Genomic DNA, 19309 nt, shown 5'->3' with positions numbered 1-19309 from the left:
TGTCTCCAAGAGCTGTGCTCACACCTACGGGAGACATACTGCATCACATGACAGGGTGGCAATGAGGCTCAGATTAGGCTACAAATACTTTTGGGAAGTCAGTGCTTCTCCTGGTGTGTTCTGTGTGCTGCACCAAGGGGACACACTCTGCGTCACTATATCATGGAATGTCCTCTCATTGCTAAATTTAGGCCACAAGGTCAGCATGACTTGTACAGCCTCATAGACAATCTCCTAGACTCTGCCACCCTCAAGGAAATACTCAGGGAATATCCTCAGTTTGCTCCCAGACTGTAGGATGTCTTAGGCAATAAGGTGTGCAATATGTGTATTTATTTATTGAAATACTTGTATTCTTGCTGTGTATACTGTCCAGAGTTATTTTTGTGATACTTTAACCTTAAGTCCTTGCCCAGGGGGTGGGTGGCAAGGCCCATCCTCCTCCTTTGTTGTAATTATTTATTAATTCAACAATAAATTTATCAATCAATCAATCAATCCTTATTCTGTCCAACTCCCTAACGCAAGAGTTAACTATTACTCTCAATCATTAATAGCTTTCACTGGTAAACTCTGGAACTCACTCTCTGCATCTGTATTTCCGACCTCCTACGATTTGTCTTCTTTTAAGAAGGAGATATCGAGGCATTTGCTCCGTAGTTTTGGCTGACGCTTTTCTTCTTTTTCGAGAACCAGCACTCAAGTGTTTTTTTTTTTTTCCTCGGCTGGCCCTCTAATTCCTACATAAAACACACACACACACACACACACACACACATACACACCGGCCCGGTAGCTCAGTGGTTAGAGCGGTGGCTTCACAAGCCAGAGGACCGTGGTTCGATTCCCCGGCCGGGTGGAGATATTTGGGTGTGTCTCCTTTCACGTGTAGCCCCTGTTCACGTAGCAGTGAGTAGGTACGGGATGTAAATCGAGAAGTTGTGACCTTGTTGTGTGGTGTGTGCCTGGTCTCAGGCCTATCCGAAGATCGGAAATAATGAGCTCTGAGCTCGTTCCGTAGGGTAACGTCTGGGTGTCTCGTCAGAGACTGCAGCAGATCAAACAGTGAAACACACACACCGCGTAGTATAGTGGTTAGCACGCTCGACTCACAATCGAGAGGGCCCGGTTCGAGTCCCGGGGCGGCGAGGCAAATGGGCAAGCCTCTTAATGTGTGGCCCCTGTTCACCTAGCAGTAAATAGGTACGGGATGTAACTCGAGGGGTTGTGGCCTCGCTTTCCCGGTGTGTGTAGTGTGTTATGTGGTCTCAGTCCGACCCGAAGATCGGTCTATGAGCTCTGAGCTCGCTCCGTAATGGGGAAGACTGGCTGGGTGATCAGCAGGCGACCGAGGAGGTGAATTTTACACACACACCTCTCTCTCTCTCTCTCTCTCTCTCTCTCTCTCTCTCTCTCTCTATATATATATATATATATATATATATATATATATATATATATATATATATATATATATATATATATATATATATATATATATATATATATATATATATATATATATATATATATATATATATATATATATATATATATATATATATATATATATATATATATACATATACTTCTATCTATCTATCTATCTATCTATTTCTAGGCCACAAGGTCAGCATGACTTGTACAGGCTCATTGACCATCTCCTAGACTCTGCCACTCTCAGGGATATACTCAGGGAATATCCTCAGTTTGCTCCCAGACTGTAGGATGTCTTAGGCAATAAGGTGTGCAATATGTGTATCTATTTATTGAAATACTTGTATTCTTGTTGTGTATACTGTCCAGAGTTTTTTCTGTGATACTTTAATCTTAATTTTTGCCAAGGGGGTGGGTGGCAAGGCCCATCCTCCTCCTTTGTTGTAATTATTTATTAATTCAACAATAAATGTATCAATCAATCAATCAATCTATTATCTCTCTCTCTCTCTCTCTCTCTCTCTCTCTCTCTCTCTCTCTCTCTCTCTCTCTCTCTCTCTATATATATATATATATATATATATATATATATATATATATATATATATATATATATATATATATATATATATATATATATATATATATATATATATATATATATATATATATATATATATATATATATATATGCATGTTCTGTTGACGTTTACAGCAGTAATTGTATTGTTTACTTTGTAAGATTTACTTTTACTTCAACAGAACATGCATTCAGAAAAAACCTCTTACCAAATATATTGTATATATATATATATATATATATATATATATATATATATATATATATATATATATATATATATATATATATATATATATATATATATATATATATATATATATATATATTATTTATTTATTTATATATATATATATATATATATATATATATATATATATATATATATATATATATATATATATATATATATATATATATATATATACAAAACAGTACAGAAGGTACGATGACTCTCCTCCAATAAGGGCGCTTGCTAGGGTGTCTGGACAACAAAACAAAGATCAGCTGACGCGGTGCGACGCAGTACTGAGGCAGGCACAAATTTTACAGCCTAGTCGCCCTAAATCTCGACGAGAATGAATTTGTAACATTTATTAAGTAAGTGTGCGTGACATTTATCGTCTCTGTATTTATATAGACGTAAAAATAGTGTGTAGATATCCATGATAGGATGCAAGTTGGGTGTTCTTTGTGTGTGACGCAAGCTGGTACTGCTGGCAGCTTGAGAAGGAAGGCTTATAAGGGCATCAGCTAGGTGTTTCTATCTTTATGCAGTAATATAGATATTAGTAATGCATAAATTTATGTATTGCAATAGTTGGTGATACGTAGGTTATTCCAAGTTTTCCCTGTCATGTTCAGTGGCGGTAGGTTGTCGCTTATGAAACCTTTTCTGAGGTACTTGAAGTTGACTTGGAATAACAGATTAAAAAAAAATCGGACAGTAACATATTTGGATAATTATTTATAATACGTTTGCGTTCACCACACCCCCTCCCACCATCTACCACTTAATGTTCTGATTTATTGTAAAATATCTTATCCTAGTTTGGGGGAGGGGTCTCCCAGGACCCTCCATTAGGATATTAAGTAACCAAACATAAACCTAACCTAACAAAACACCTAAAAAATTACACTGCTGTACTTAGAAAATCTCGAACTTTTGCCACATGAGATCTCAAGTGCTATTATAGATATTCTAAACATGTGCCATACGGTAAGGTCACCGATCCTTCTACATGATATGTGAGTTCTATGTTTGTACTTGTATCTGATGTGACTATATTATAAAGATTTACCCAAATGGGTATTATTCTGATATGTTGTAAATGGATTTTAATGTATTATGACTTAAATCAAACCAAGCTAAATATTAGTAAGTTGACATTTTATTTTCTTTATACCTGAAAGTACAATGAATTGTATTGCAAGCATACCACTAGTTAAACAAACTTATGCTCACATCATAACTATGAAGCTTAACCTTTAATTGATGGGATTGCATGCATAGATAGTTTGGATCAAGGAAAGCCTTGTGTTATATCTAGCTCAGGAGTGGGCACACTTTTCAGTGCTAGGGCCACATTAAAAAAAAATCATAATATTATAGGGCCGCATACTATATTAACCCCAAATCATTAATATTTAAAATGCAAAATTAAAGGTTTCTAAGGAAAAGGCCACTCTCACATGCATGTGCACACTTGCAGGAAGAAAATAAAATGCTCACAATATTATTTGGCATTGCCTATTAACTTGCTCTTCCAAATTTACTAACATTTGTCTGACCACATGTGGCCTGCGGGCTGTAGTTTGCCCACACCTGATCTAGCTGGTTTGTTCATGTATGATTCAATCTGGAATAGTTGATTGCATTGTCTCAATAAACAAATTAGCACATAACCAATCATTGTTCATATATCAATCAGTACAGATCCCCATAACAAGACTGTCATGTTGCAGTATTTTATGTAAGTTGCATAAATGCCATTCCTTAATAAGCTCAGTAACATAAACAATAATGACATGATTAGCAACTTAACACAAATAATTTAGTGATCACACAAATAATTTTTAGGACTGTAAGCCTTGTTTAAATCATCATATTAGAATACCACCACACTTGGAAGTATTATGATAAATCTTTAAGAAATACAGTGTTTTCAAATCAAATTAAAGAAAAACAAGATTCCATTGCTCTAGATTAGAATTACAACTTCACTAGGAACATTTTTATTAATCTTGATGTATTTTGCCTTTGATGATGTTTTCATAATGTAGTTACTGATAAAAGCCATGGATTTAATATATTGTGTGTTAAATTTCACAGCTAATCATGTCTGGAGAAAGTGGACGTCATTCTCGACCTGTGGTGGGTCAGCAGGTTCGTCCAGAGCCAGTTGTGGAGAAGACCTTTGTGGAGAATGTGGCAGGATTCATCAATGAAGTGAGTCATGCAACTTTGACTTGTCTGGCAAAGGTAAAGTATACTCTCGATTTGATGAATTGTGTAAATTGAGTATCTTCTCTCAGAAAGTAGATTTTCTTCTAAACAGAGCTTTATTATTCTTGCCAAAGTTGAGGGCAATTCTTAAATTCTTCATCAAACATGGCATGCACAAATTTCATCAGCATGCTTGTAGTCCATATCTGAGTGTTGATGGAAGTATGGTCGAATTACCTGAATTTTGTGAATTGGTTTATTGGATCTAACATAAAACTGAAAGAGTATGTTGTACTAAATCGAGAGTATGCTTATACTTTATTTAATCACTGTATCTGATTAACCCCTTAGCTCCTGGTTTAGTTGCAAGTAGCCTGTGAGGAATGGAAAGATTTGTGAGGTCTGCTCCATCATTGTCTTTGTATAGAGAGAGAAAAAAAATTGTTGATTTGTTTATCTTATGCATATTGCTTGAATGCTTTTCTTGATCTTTGGAGGAGGTAATACCATAATACTAGTACATTGAATATAGTTAAACCTCTATTTTCACAATATATGATGCAATTGTGAATAAATGACAGTGTAAATCTTATCACTTCAAGGTAAATAACTTCAAGCATCTGAACTGGAGCTAAGAAAAAACATGATATTATACAGTGCTGTCTTATGATAATGGACACTTTGGGAGTGAGGGGGTGTCTGCTACTGCGAATTGTTTGTTACTGAGAGCGGTTTGTCTGTGAGACCCATAAAACCTCCTTTACTCTTTTCAGTAATGTATCCTCTTTTAATAACTTGAAATTTTTTTTTAACATTTAAGCCACCTTATTCAATGCTCAGTGGTGAAATAAAGGGGTTAGTTATTATTTAAGAAGTATACATTTATAAGAATTTGTCTTACCAAGAAAAGATGAATTAAAGATGTAACTTCCTCTCCTAAGCTCTGTCACCTCCTTACCCTTTGTCTCTGTCTTTCTTTCTCTCCCTATTTCAATATAAATTGGTGAGTTTCTCAAATTATTTCTGAAATCCTTTTTAACTTTTGTTCCACATCATCGTTGAGATAAAAATCAAGACATGTTCTCTATAGAAAAGTCTTCACCCATCCTAAATGTGGCATTTGTGAAAGGAAGTGCGACTGAGTGGCAAGTGCAGATAGCTCTACACTTACCTTACATATGCAGCCTTCCTATGGACTATTGTCCTGCTGCAAGCTTGCCATATGGCCATCCTCATAGCTAATCTAATGTAGTAATTATGCAATGTGAACAAGTACTTCTAGAAAGAAGTATGAGAGAGAGAGAGAGAGAGAGAGAGAGAGAGAGAGAGACTGGGGCAGGTAGGTTTGGAGAAGTAGCTGTGTAATTGACATTGTGTCTGCTTTCTGTTACTATGGACTGTTGTCCTGCTTCAAGCTCACCATATGGCCACCCTCATGTAATCTGCTATATGAACAAGTACTTTTTGGAAGAAGTGCTTGAGAGAGAGAGAGAGAGAGAGAGAGAGAGAGAGAGAGAAAAAGTTCAGATAAGTGGCTATGTTGTTGACATTGTGTTTACTTTCTGCTGCTTTGGACTATTGTCCTACTAGAAGCTCATCATATGGCCACCCTCATGTAATCTGCTACATGAACAAGTACTTCTTGGAAGAAGTGCTTGAGAGAGAGAGAGAGAGAGAGAGAGACAAGTTCGGAGAAGCGACTGTGTTGTTACTTTTTGCCATTTAAGAAAAAAAATTATGTAGGAGAGGGGGCCAGCCAAGGCCAAAAAACTATATTTAAAAAAAGGCCTATTTGGGTGCTGGTTCTCTGGAAGAAAGAAAAGCATGCTTGGGACAATTTGTTCATTATGTCATGTAGAAGACAAAAACCTAGTCCACTTCATACTAAGTTACCCTTAGTTAAAGAAGAAAGAAGTGAAATTGTAGACCTCCAAAGACTGGTAAATGAAGTAAAAAATCAAGTGATTGGGGGATCTATGTTGTCTGCACTTCATCAACCCAGGCCTGCTCTCTCTCTCTCTCTCTCTCTCTCTCTCTCTCTCTCTCTCAGTGTGGCATTGTCATATCCTCGCTTGCCCAACAACATTAAAAGAAGTGCATAACTAGCAATTCACACCAGCAGGCCGCAGGTCCAACCGGGCTACGAGTGTCACTCCAGTGATCCCACAACCTAGCAATTGCAATTCTCCACCTTATTACAAGTTTGTAAATCGTTAACCAACAAAACGATTTACATTGATATCTAGCATGCAGGAGTAGATAATCATGGGCCTTTTTTGTGTTGTTTATTGTGTCATGTGCATTCATCCATGCAGCCACACTGGAACTAAGGATTTCTTGGGAAAAAGATGACATTACAGTAAAAAAAAATGGTTAGTATCTGACTAGTTTGTTATTGAGCTAAATCTGTTACTGTGAGGTTTGTTATTGTGAGGCACCACTGTACTCCCAGATGAATTCTATTTTGTTGTAATGGGAAAGTCTGATGGTTAGGAATGGCATGTGACATCTTTATAGCATTCTGGCTATCTGATCATCTGAAGGCTATTGTTGTGGTACTGTGGTAATCATTAGTAATGTTTCAGTTAGAGTACCTTTTGTTCATGCATGATGTTCACCTTTTCTTTCTGGTAAGAGAGAGGTGATAGAGATAATTTTAAAAAATATGAGAAAATGTTGTGGATAGAGAGAGAGAGAGAGAGATTCTCCTATATAGGCTCTGCAACTAGGCAGGGAATTTTTCCGTCTTCTTCCTCATTCCTTAGATGAGGATAAGTGGCCATTGATTTCCACTTCACATAAGGGCAAATATGTTCCAGAACAGCCTCATATTGAAAATGCTATTGGGAGAGAGTTAAAAGTTACTCTTTCAAATCTTGAAAATAATTTTACTGGATGAGACATAAAACATTAGTTGAATGTGTTACATTCTCCTTGCCATGATGATTGCAATTTTTCTTGCATGTTATAAATTTCACAGCAATGCTATTTCTTTTAGTATGTCTACAGAATTATAGATTAAGGCATTCATGTGATTGAGTAGCTGAGAGATACTTGTGAGGAAAGCAGATATAGGAGGCTTGGGATTCCTGATCTTGAGCCTACCCAGCCAGAACACTACATGGCATACAACCATCTGAACACAGGCTGAAAGAGCACTGAAATCTACTTAACTTCATCACTTCACAGAGATAACACATCACTTAGAGACTGGGTTTTGTGGGAGATTGAAGAGGAAAGAATTTTAATCAGTTTATCAACACAAAATTGAGAAATTGGTGATGAAAAATGACTATTTTTGCTGAATTGTCAAAAGTAGCATGGGTGGGAGGCATGTTGCTGAGCAATATCCGTATCCTTAAGGGGCTAATCATATCTGTGTACTCAAACAAATCATTTATATAGTGATATCTCACAATAACAGACTTTGCAGTAATAGATTTCGCTTAATAATGGACTGGTCAGATACTAACCAATTTTTTTTTTACTGGAATGGCAGGGTTTTTTTTTTCCCATGTATCCATAGTCCCTGTGTGGCCATGTGGATAAATACACATATTAAGTGATAAAGAAGACAAAACAGGCCCATGTTTATGTACTCCTACATGCTGGATACCATTGTATCTTGTTTGGTTTGTCTTGAAATATGGAGAGCGGCAACTGCTTGCCTGTTGGTCACTTGAGTGACACTCATGGCATATTGGGGCCCTGGACTGGTTGGACCTACTGTCTGCCGGTGTGAATTGTTAGTAAAGTATTTCTGTCTGAATGTTGTTGGGCAAGTGAGGATAATGATACTGCCACACTGGACAGGAGAGGCTAGCATAGAGAGAGAGAGAGAGAGAGAGAGAGAGAGAGAGAGAGAGAGAGAGAGAGTGCCTGGGTTGCCATATTTGTCATCACAATCAGTTGCAACACAGAGGCACCTGACCTCTTGGACAGATAGTAATGCATTATGAATGTCATCAGAAAGATCAGTGTATGCCGTCTTACTGTCAGTTAGATGCTGTTTCTGTAGCATTAACAATCCTTTGTTTTTTTTATTCCAGCTGAGAGGCACACAAAAGCATTTGATAGAGAATTTGTGCTGCAGGGACTGTAGGATGTGTGCTGAGTTGCTTTCTTCTTAATTCTTATGGGGAAAATGATTTTGATTTACAAACATTTAGGTTTGCAAATGGCCTTCAGAAATTAATAGAGGTCTGAAACTGAGGATCCACTCTATGTAGCACTTACTTATTTCATATATTAAAAGCAAAGCAAAAATTGCCATTTATCACCATTTTATAGTTTCTAGAAATATTTCCATCTTTTTTATATGTTGGGAGAAGAGACACAGTGGGAAGATAGTATTTCAGTCTTTGAAATATGGTAAGTGTTATCCTGTAGGAATGCCTTTTGACAATCCCCAAGGCCATCACTACTGCACAACTGCATTTTCCAAGTAGCTCTTGCCTACAGCAAGATGTCAAAATGTTATGATCACCTTAGTTTTGGGGTTGAGTTAATTTTTCCATATCTTTGTCTCTCAGCTATACTTCCCTCACTTGGTCAGTAACAAATAGAATACCTTTGTCTCTCAGCTATACTTCCCTCACTTGGTCAGTAACAAATAGAATAGCTGTATGGTCTAAACAGTATCTTATTAATCTCATATCACTAAGTTCATTCATTATGTCCTATGTGGGTAAAGAAATTTTGATCTGGAGGTTTTGTGGATTGGCCATCCTATTGGTTGGGGTTTGTCATAACTCACTAGGACTGGGTGAACTGTGTCTTATCATCCTGTTCAGATTTATGACAAGACTGTGCCATTTTTTTTCCTAGCTATGACTTGTTTCATAGCTAAGACTTGCTAGAATTGCTTTGTGTGTAGTCCTATATAACTTTCAGAATGGGAAATATTTAGTTTTTCTGAAATTAATGTCTAAAGACAGGACTTTGCTGTAGTATATAACTAAATCTTTTGTACTAAATCTCTTAATTAAATCAGTAACGGTGATATGTTAGGCTACAATCCCTCGAGTTATATCCCGTACAGGAGATCCTCGTGATTCAACCGTTTGCAGTTCAAATTATCGCCAATTAGAACTCAGTTAATTAATACCAATCCTCAAGGTTCGACTGACCGACTCGCCAATTCGACATTAATATCTCGCGTGCCACCCACATGGTGAAATTTGCTGCCACCCCAAATTCGCCGCAAACCTGCTAGGTAGGCGGAAGTATAAACCGACGTCTTAGAGGCGGCGTCACACTACCACTTTTCTGTCAACTTTTTCTGCCAACTTTTGTCAACACTGGTCATCACACACAAGCTCGCTTCCGCCTTTGTTGCATTTGTCAACTGTAAACAAACATGGCGGCCCCTTCACCCCCAGCAAGCCATTTTTATTTTTTCAGTGCTATTTTTGGCCTTTAATGTTCCCTATGAGAAAATCTTCAGACAGCTGTGTCCACTCATAAACAACAGAGCTGCTTATCTTGCCAGTTGTTCCTTGGAAGTTCTGCCTTGGAATGTCACAGTCCCAGAGAAATGTAAACAAACAACTGAATTACTTTTCACTTAGGCTAGGACAAAAAAATATATATACAGGCAATCCTCGCTTAATGAACGGGTTATGTTTGTAAAAAAACGTTCGTTGTGTGAATTTTCATCAAGCAAACCAATTATAACAAGTTTGATCCCAGACTTGAACTTCCATTGAGAATAAACAAAGCGAGAGTGCATCATATTACAGTAAATAGTTTAATGAAAGTAAAAATTATGAAGTTAAACATTAAAGCAGTTTAATTTAAGACTAAGTCATTATAATGTACATTAATGTGTGTATGTAAGTAACTTCATAATGTTGATGATCTTGAATTTATGAAGGGAGGGAGAGTGGAACGGGAAAGACGCTAGCCGGCAACCTGTGAAATGTAAACAAAGGGCGCATCATTGTATCACATACAAAACTTATGTACCACATTTCCACAAGGCTTTCCATTTTATCCATTGCAGAGTCATGAGTTCGGGTGGTTCTTTTAGTTTGCAAGGAAGATACAGTCTCACCAGCCTTCTTAATAGAGTCTGCTGACTTGAAAATAGTAGAGACAGTAGATAGAGTCAAACCATGGTAGCGTGCAATGCTTATTAGTTTTCTCGCCTCTCTCGTGTCTGTGAATAATATCCAGCATCACTTCAAGAGTAAGAGACTTCCTGATCTTCTTAGCAATGCTAGGCGACATTGCAGGGCTGGTTGCAGGGTGTTTTGGTGGCATGTTGAGCGAGGGAAGACGAGCTGCTGCTGGACTCTGTTATTGTTTTGAACTAAGAGTGGGGAAGGGTAGGGGTAGTGGTGCGCATTTTGTCCACAAGAGGTGCTGGTGTATTCAAAAGCCTGTCGGCTTGTGTGATATAGTGGGGCTTTCAATCTTGGAAAAAAGAATACTTGAATAAAATTTCATTTAAGGCAAGTTTGGTGTTCGTTATATGAGCAGAAAGTGGTAAAAGGAAATGTTCGTTGTAGCGAAATTTCATTGTGTGAACGTTTGTTAAGCGGGGGTTGCCTGTATATACAAATATATTTACATCTATTTATCAAGATTCTATTGATTTGAGATTATAGTATCATTCCAATTAACAAGAAAATTAATTTAATTATAAAAGTGTTAATTAGAAACCATAGATCTTAATTTGACTAAAAATTGACGCTAGAGGAAAACGATGCATTTCATCTGACTCAAAACGACGGAAAGCCACCTCCAGCCCCAGCCCTAAGAAGCACAATTTCCTGCCTTTCAAAGATAAGCTTGAGCTTATAAGAAAGTGTGAGGCAGGTATAGCTCACAGTGTCGTTGCAGCGCAAATGGGTGTCCCTAGATCAATAGTATCATCAATTTGGAAGAACAGGGACAAGTACCGCACGACCGCTGCAAGTGTTTTTATTTCCAAAAATGTACTGTGCAGCACCCTAATGTGTTTAATAAAAAAAGTTAGATATGAGTGAAGCCTTTAATAGTACTGATTTAGTCTAAGTTAGTGTTTTTAGAGATTATAGCGATGTTTTGAAGGGGTCTAGGCTGGAGTTTGGTCCCTATCCCCCCTAATTCTTAAGTATCTTATGGGAAAAATTGCTTCATAATTTGAATAAACGCTGATTCGACCTATGAAAAACCGCCCTAACCCTATCAAATTGCGAGGATCCCCTGTACTTACTTGTTGCTAGGTGAACAGGGGGTACACATTAAAAGACTCACCCATATGCCTCACTGTCCCCGGGGCTTGAACCTGGGCCATCTCAATTGTGAGCCGAGTGTGCAAACCACTATGCTACAGTGTCTAATAATCTCTTTATAATCTAACTAATAATCTCCTCAGTGTTATTTTATTGGAGTATGTAAATGAACACAGGATCAATTTGGAATAATGATCCTGAGCTACAAATTATGGTTTTGGTTTGGGAATGTTCCATTAAAAGTGCTGAGGATACATACGCTAGTGATTAATGTTCAGTCTCTTCCTATTCTTTGATTTCTCATTTGTGATTATTTGTTTTCACCATTATGTGAAGCTCCATTATTTCAATATACAGAGGAGACTCAATAATCGAATGTCCTAATGGTTGAGCTTTTCAGTACTCAAATGCAAAAGTTCGATTTAATACTAAAAAAAATACCTGATAGTCGAACATCCACACACGTGGGTATAAAGAAAGGATCCCTAGCCTCTTCCTTCCCCCCTTCGCTAGTTGTGCCATCGTGGTCATCAGAATAACATTCTCCTGTGTTCTGTCCGTAGTTTCTCATTTATAAACTTACATTAACACCAAAGGCTTATTAGTAGTGAAAATATCTGGTAATTGAATGGCCACACACATGGTTATAAACAAAGATCTGGCCTCTCCCTCCCCACCGCCACCATTGTCCCATTCTAATACCAGTATTACTGGTAATACTGAAACAAAACACTGATATTCTGGTATACTGGATACTGATGTGCATCCTTAGTCCTGCCACAATTGTGGCATACATACGCTAGTGATTAATGTTCAGTCTCTTCCTATTTTTTTATTTCTCATTTGTGATTATTTGTTTTCACCATTATGTGAAGCTCCATTATTTCAATATACAGAGGAGACTCAATAATCGAATGTTCTAATGGTTGAGCTTTTCAGTACTCAAATGCAAAAGTTTGATTTAATACTAAAAAAAATACCTGATAGTAATACACCGCCACCATTGTCCTGTTCTAATACCAGTATTACTGGTAATACTGAAACAAAACACTGATATTCTGGTATACTGGATACTGATGTGCATCCTTAGTCCTGTCACAATTGTGAGAAAAGCAACATTCTTCTACGTTCTGTTGGTGGTTTTTCATTTAGAATCATATAATGGCACCAAAGAGGCTTAGTAGTGGTGAAAATAAGGGATATAGTGAGAGTACAAACCCTCCACTAGTGGGCTTAGAGGAATCACACCAGGAGAAAAGTTACAAAGACATTTGCATGGATGGTGACTTGTGGTCCGACAACCTCCCTCCTCCTCCCCACCCTTCTCTCCTCCTCGTCTACGTTATCCATCACCAGTCTACACTTACAGTATGTACAAATGAAAATTATAAAAGAAAAATTACACTGAATTTTTCTATATACTTAAGGTTTTGCTAAGATTAGAACAAAGTACCTGATTTGTAGGTATCAATAGTCAAATTTTTTGATACTCGTACAGCCATTTAGAATTAATTAAGTTCGAGTATTGAGTCTCCACTGTACTACAATTTATAAAAGAAATTAATCAAATTTTGAGCTCGATCATTAAACATAACGTGTCATCATAGTGATATAGTTATAATGATGTATCTTGTACATGTTCCTGTTAAGTTTATTCCATAACGTAAGCTTCTCTAAATATTTCTTTATGAGGACATCTAATCTAGTTTAGTCTGCTGTGATGCATCTTCCTAGGAACTCCCAGGATGAGTGGCTGCAGCACAAGACTCTCCACTTGATCCTGTCTGAGCCAAAGCACGTGAGAACATGTCTATAGCATATCCTTCTATGTTATGATCTTTCACTGGGGATCTACAGTTCTTATGCTTTTAGTTTCATATGTAGTTAATGAATTACTTTCTCCCTTTGTTTTGTCATGAATTTTTTCAGTATAGTTGTCAACTAACAGATGATGCTCTCCTTGCTATATCAGAAAGAGTAACGTACATTTTAGTATCTTATTGCAAGAATGGTGATAGCCATAATGCCTTGTATTCACTTCTAAAGTGATCTTCAGTAAAAAAAGAATTGTAAGGATGAGACAGATTTTTTTTTTAGAATTTTTGCTATATTGGTAATTAATTCAAATATTTCAGTTTGAATTTTCATTATATTTTATAATTGGGTATATAATATATCTCTACAAAGGAAAAGTTAAATCCATGAGAAAGCATATAACTGGTCTTTATATTTGAACTTGATACATTGTCATGTTCTTGAAGTATCTTTTCTCATTCCCTGTCTGATAGATTCAAAGCCAGTGTATTTAAAATCTGTGATGCTTCTTTTAAAAGCATACTCACTGACATTTTAGCAAAGAAGCAGAAAACAATAAAAGCTTTGTTCTACAAATCATAGGCAACATGGATAGTTATTACTAATTATTTTTACATTTTCTTCCAAAGATGATTGCAGCTTATTTCTGAAATCTGAATGGTTTGTAATGTATATGCAGATCAACTTATTACAATGCACTGTAGGAATGTGCATTTCCTGTGCAATCTGTTTTGGTAAATTGATTGCATCATAATTTTTCTTCTGTTGACAGGTCACTCCACAGACGTATAACAATCCTTCACATTATGAAGGGAAGGAAACAATTCTGTGGGTTCGCTTTGACTACTGTGATATAAATGACTTAGCTCGGTTCAGAGACAAAATAGAAGTCAATGGCAACTCTCCTCCACTCATTCTGATAGTGGGATATGCCTGTGGTGTGCAGGTAAGAGTATGGAAAGTTTCACTATCTTTGGATAAATGTTTTTATCTTTTGATGTATGTACCACATATGTTTGTTGATACACATTTTTCTTTTTTGCTTATTGTCATATATACTATAGTTTTTGATGTCTTACCTTTAAAAATTAAAGTGACAGAAACAGCATTAGGACACCCTTGCTATATATAACTTTTATATTTATTGCATTACATTTTTTCCTATTTATTCCTTCACATTAGTGATGGAAACCAGTCTTTTGGTTTTAAATGGTGTATACTCATACCACTGTTCATACTAGTATGACCAGTACACATACCACCAACTTGTATATAATGATAGGATGTAAACAAATACCTGATAGTCAAACATCCACACACGTGGGTGTAAAGAAAGGATCCCTAGCCTCTTCCTTCCCCCTTTGAACAAGTGATTTGTGAGTCTTACATTACTACTTCATATTCCATTGCTCTTTTATCCACATGAATAGAAGTCTCTCCTCATAATTATTTATCATATCGTTCTTCATTGTCTGCATTCTTATTTTCTTATTTGATGTTCATTTAACCCCTAAAACAGGGGTTCTCAACCTTTTTCATCTTATGTACTCCTTGAAGTCTGTTGGTATTGGTCACATACCCCTTACTCACAATGCAGCATCAGGAAGGGTAGAAATAAATGCATGGTTTATTGACTTAGTTTATGAAGTTTGGATTGTGTTATATATATGGAGCAGACAAAATTTTCAAGTAATGAGTATGTCACTATGAGATAGTGTTGATAGGAACTAGTACTTTACAGGGGAACACTATGTGACTAGCTTGCAATACATTTACCAGAGTGGAACTATATCAGACAGTTTTCGATCATTGTGGCAGTGAACTAGTGCTGCTTGCAGCTAGTTGCAGCCTGTAACTAGTAACAGTGATACAGAAGTCACTGTGTGCATGAATAGCACATAAAAATAATAAATCAGAACTAAATATTATAGGTTTGCAAGGTTGTGTGGCAACTGTAATCCAAGAGAGCTTTCTCACAAGTGACATAACTCCAAGAGTTTCCATGTTAACATTAATGTGTCCTGGTTCTAGTGGAGGACACATCTAGCCTAGCACATGTAGGTAACATTTATTTATTTTATTTTTTTTTATGTAAGAGGGAGAACTGCCATGGGCAAAAAAAAATATATTAGAAAAAAAAGGCCCACTGGAATTGCAGTCTTCATAAAAGATTCAAAAGAATTGGTCAAAAGCCTAGGACAAATGTCTTGACACATCTCTCTTAAAAGAAGTTAAGTAGTAGAAAGTTGGAAATACAGAAGCAGGTAGGGAGTTCCAGAGTTTGCCAGAATACTATAAACAGGTTTCCAGTTATTCAAAATTGAAGTATTTTGAGAAACCTGCCATGGACAGGCTGATAGCATGGGCAGACAGGTGGCAGATGGAGTTTAATTCTAAAAAGTGTCAGGTTATGCATTTAGGTAAAGACAACACAAACTTTAGCTATGAGATGGAGGGATGTTGGCTAGAGGCAGTAGAGGAAGGAAAGGATATAGGAGTAGTGATAGACAGGACTATGAAATTTTTAAAGCAATGTTTAGAAGCAAGAAATAGGGCAAATAGGATCCTGGGTTTTATAAATAGAAATGTTAGTTATAAAAGTAAGGAAGTGGTGCGTAGCTTATATAATTCCTATGTTAGGCCCCATTTAGAGTATTGCATACAGGCCTGGTCACCCCATTATAGGCAGGATATCAACATGTTAGAAGCAGTTCAGAGAAGAGCAACTAGGATGATACCAGCATTAAAGCGCCTGGAGTATAGAGATAGATTAAAGGAATTAAACATGTTTTCATTTGAGAGGAAATGTATAAGAGGGGATATGATAGAGTTATTTAAAATGTTCTCAGATACAAACTACATAGATGTGAGATCTTTCTTTACCTTAGAGGAGGGAAATAGGATTAGAAATCATGGCAGGAAGATTAGAAAGCAAGGCTGCAGGTTAGATATAAGAAAATATTTCTTTAGTCATAGGGTGGTAGACTTCTGGAATACATTGCCAGAGAGCGTTGTAAATAGCACTAGTTTGACAATGTTTAAAAACAGATTAGATAAGCACTTAAATTTATTAGATTTATAATTATGTATAGCGCTGCATGATAGTTTTTATAAGAAATTTACTATAGTTAAACAAGACATGATCCCCATGTATGGGGATCACAGATTGTAGAGGATTTCGCTGCAGGACTTAGCCCTGTTAATGGGCTAAATATTTAGAATTAGTATATAATGTATTGTGTACTTGTAAGTGTATCTTTAAGTACTGATGACGAGGTCGCTGTGCGACTGATACAGGATAACCTAGATGGGCCCTGGTGGCCCTTTGTTATCCTATTATTTATGTTATGTTATATTATGTTATGTTATATCCCAAAAATTCCTCTCATGTACCATGTGTACCATAGGTTGAAAACCTCTGCCCTAAAGGTTGGATAGTGTATATAGTTGACACAATGTAAAGCACAGTGGCATTTATAGGCGACTTGTATTTTGCAGGCATTATTTCAAATTATGAATATAAAAGCACACGCACACACTCACATGCACATGCACACTTACATACATGCATGCATGCACACACTCACACACACACTTCAAGGTAGCGAGAAATGAATATGTTAAGGTGAGGAAGAAAGAGGAAAAGAACTTTGAAAAGGACATTGTCGAAAAATGTAAGGAGCAACCAAAATTGTTCTACAGATTCATAAATGGAAAAATTAGGCAAAAAGAAACAATAGAAAGGTTTAAAGGAGAGAACGGGATAGTGGAAGACCCAAAAAGTATGGCAGAACTATTAAATAATAAATTCCAGGAGGTCTTTACTAAGGAATCCAAATTTGAAAGGCCACAGGGTAATAGAGACAGTCTATATGAAAGAGATTAAAGTAACCAAGCTTGAAATAAAAGAGTTAATGAAGGAACTGGATGAAGAGAAGGCAATGGGACCAGATGAAGTCTCAGGCAGAATACTGAAAGAAGGAAGAACTAGCAAGTCCTATATACAACATCATAAAATGCTCAATAGAAAATGGAACAGTACCAGTAGAATGGAAAAGAGCTGAGGTGGTTCCCATATATAAGAGCGAAGGAAGGAAGAACCTTTAAATTACAGACCGGTATCACTAACTAGTGTAATATGCAAGATGTGTGAAAGAATAATAAAGAAACAATGGATTGAGTTCCTTGAAGACAACAAATTAATATCAAATAGCCAATTTGGTTTTAGAAAAGACGGTCGTGTGTAACTAATTTATTGAGTTTCTATTCTAGAATAGTTGATAGAGTACAAGAGAGAGAGGATGGGTTGACTGTATTTATTTGGATTTAAAAAAGGCGTTTGACAAAGTGCCACATGCAAGATTACTATGGAAGTTAGAGGAGAAGGGTGGCTTAAAAGGAAGCACATTGAGATGGATAGAAAATTATTTGAGGGAGAGAAATAAGGACAGTAGTTAAAGATATGAAGTCCAAGTGGAGAGCAGTAGAAAGCAGAGTGCCACAGGGGTCAGTATTGGCACCAATACTTTTCCTCATTTATATTAACGACATGCCAGAAGGAGTGAACAGCTACATAAATCTGTTTGCAGATGATACGAAACTGTGCAGAGTTATAAAGCAAAAGAGGATTGTGAAATACTGCAAGAAGACCTAAATAAGATCTGGGAATGGAGTAAAAGTGGGAAATGGAATTCAATGTGAACAAAAGCCATGTCATGGAAATGGGAAAGAGTGAAAGACGACCTGTGGGAATCTATAAGATGGGAGATGGAGTAGAACTGGAGAAAGTAAAAAGGAAAAGGACTTAGGAGTGACGATGGAAGAAAACAATCAACCAGTAAGCCATATTGATAGAATTTTTAGAGAAACATATAATTTGCTAAGGAATATTGGAGTAGCATTTCACTACATGGACAAAGAAATGATGAAGAAATTGATAAGTACTATAATAAGACCCAGATTGGAATATGCAGGAGTAGTGTGGACCCCTCATAAAAGAAACACATAAGGAAGTTGGAGAGACTACAAAAATGGCTACAAGAATGGTTCCAGAATTTGAAGGGATGACATATGAGGAGAGACTAAAGGCTATGGATCTACCAACCCTGGAATAAAGAAGGGAGAGAGGAGATCTGATACAAGTTTATAAATGGATCAACGGAATGGACCAAGTGGATAATGAGAAACTGATCCTGAGAGAAGAATATGACATTCGAAGCACAAGATCGCATAGTAAAAAGCTGAGAAAAGGAAGATGTCTGAGAGATGTTAAAAAAACATAGTTTCCCGCAAAGATATGTTGAGACGTGGAACAGTTTAAATGAAGAAGTAGTGTCTGCAACGAGTGTGCATACTTTTAAAGTAAGATTGGATAAGTGTAGATATGGAAACGGGGCCACACGAGCAAAAAGCCCAGGCCCTGTAAAACTACAACTAGGTAAATACACACAGGGAATACGTTCCAAAATATAGAACTAAGGAAGAAGGAAAGAAAGATTGGTTTAACGCAAGGTGTGCCAGGGCAAAGGAGAAAAGGGATGGAGCATGGAAAAGGTGGAGGAGAAATAGAAATGCAGTAAATAAGGTAAACTTCAAGATAGCAAGATATGAATATGTTAAAGTGAGGAAGGAAAAGAAGAGGATTTATGAAAAGGACATAGTCAAAAAATGCAAGGAGCAACCGAAATTGTTCTACAGATTCATAAATGGAAAAATAAGACAAAAAGAAATAATAGAAAGGTTAAAAGGGGAAAATGGGATGGTGGAAGACCCAAAAGGTATGACAGAACTGTTAAATAATTAGTTCCAGGA

General features: G+C 36.7%; 1 protein-coding gene across 3 annotated transcripts in view; it reads left to right on the top strand.

Moving 5' to 3' along the window:
• Window positions 1-2470: 2470 nt before the first annotated feature.
• LOC123515951 (BCAS3 microtubule associated cell migration factor-like) overlaps window positions 2471-19309 on the top strand; it is a 60370-nt gene continuing 43531 nt past the window's right edge. Inside the window, exons 1-4 of one of the 3 annotated variants that reach the window (XM_045274887.1) lie at window positions 2471-2617; window positions 4350-4466; window positions 13418-13481; window positions 14271-14444. In XM_045274887.1, coding sequence (XP_045130822.1) covers window positions 4444-4466; window positions 13418-13481; window positions 14271-14444 — 261 coding nt within the window. In that variant the 5' untranslated portion in view covers window positions 2471-2617; window positions 4350-4443. Of the gene's footprint in view, window positions 2618-4349; window positions 4467-13394; window positions 13482-14270; window positions 14445-19309 lie in introns of all 3 variants that reach the window. The other 2 variants (XM_045274885.1, XM_045274886.1) reach the window with 2 other exon arrangements.

This window comes from Portunus trituberculatus, chromosome 40 (assembly GCF_017591435.1).
Source record: "Portunus trituberculatus isolate SZX2019 chromosome 40, ASM1759143v1, whole genome shotgun sequence".
Classification (NCBI taxonomy): domain Eukaryota; kingdom Metazoa; phylum Arthropoda; class Malacostraca; order Decapoda; family Portunidae; genus Portunus; species Portunus trituberculatus.
The sequence above is the reverse complement of the archived record's forward strand: the minus strand, read 5'-3'. Positions and strand labels throughout refer to the sequence as shown.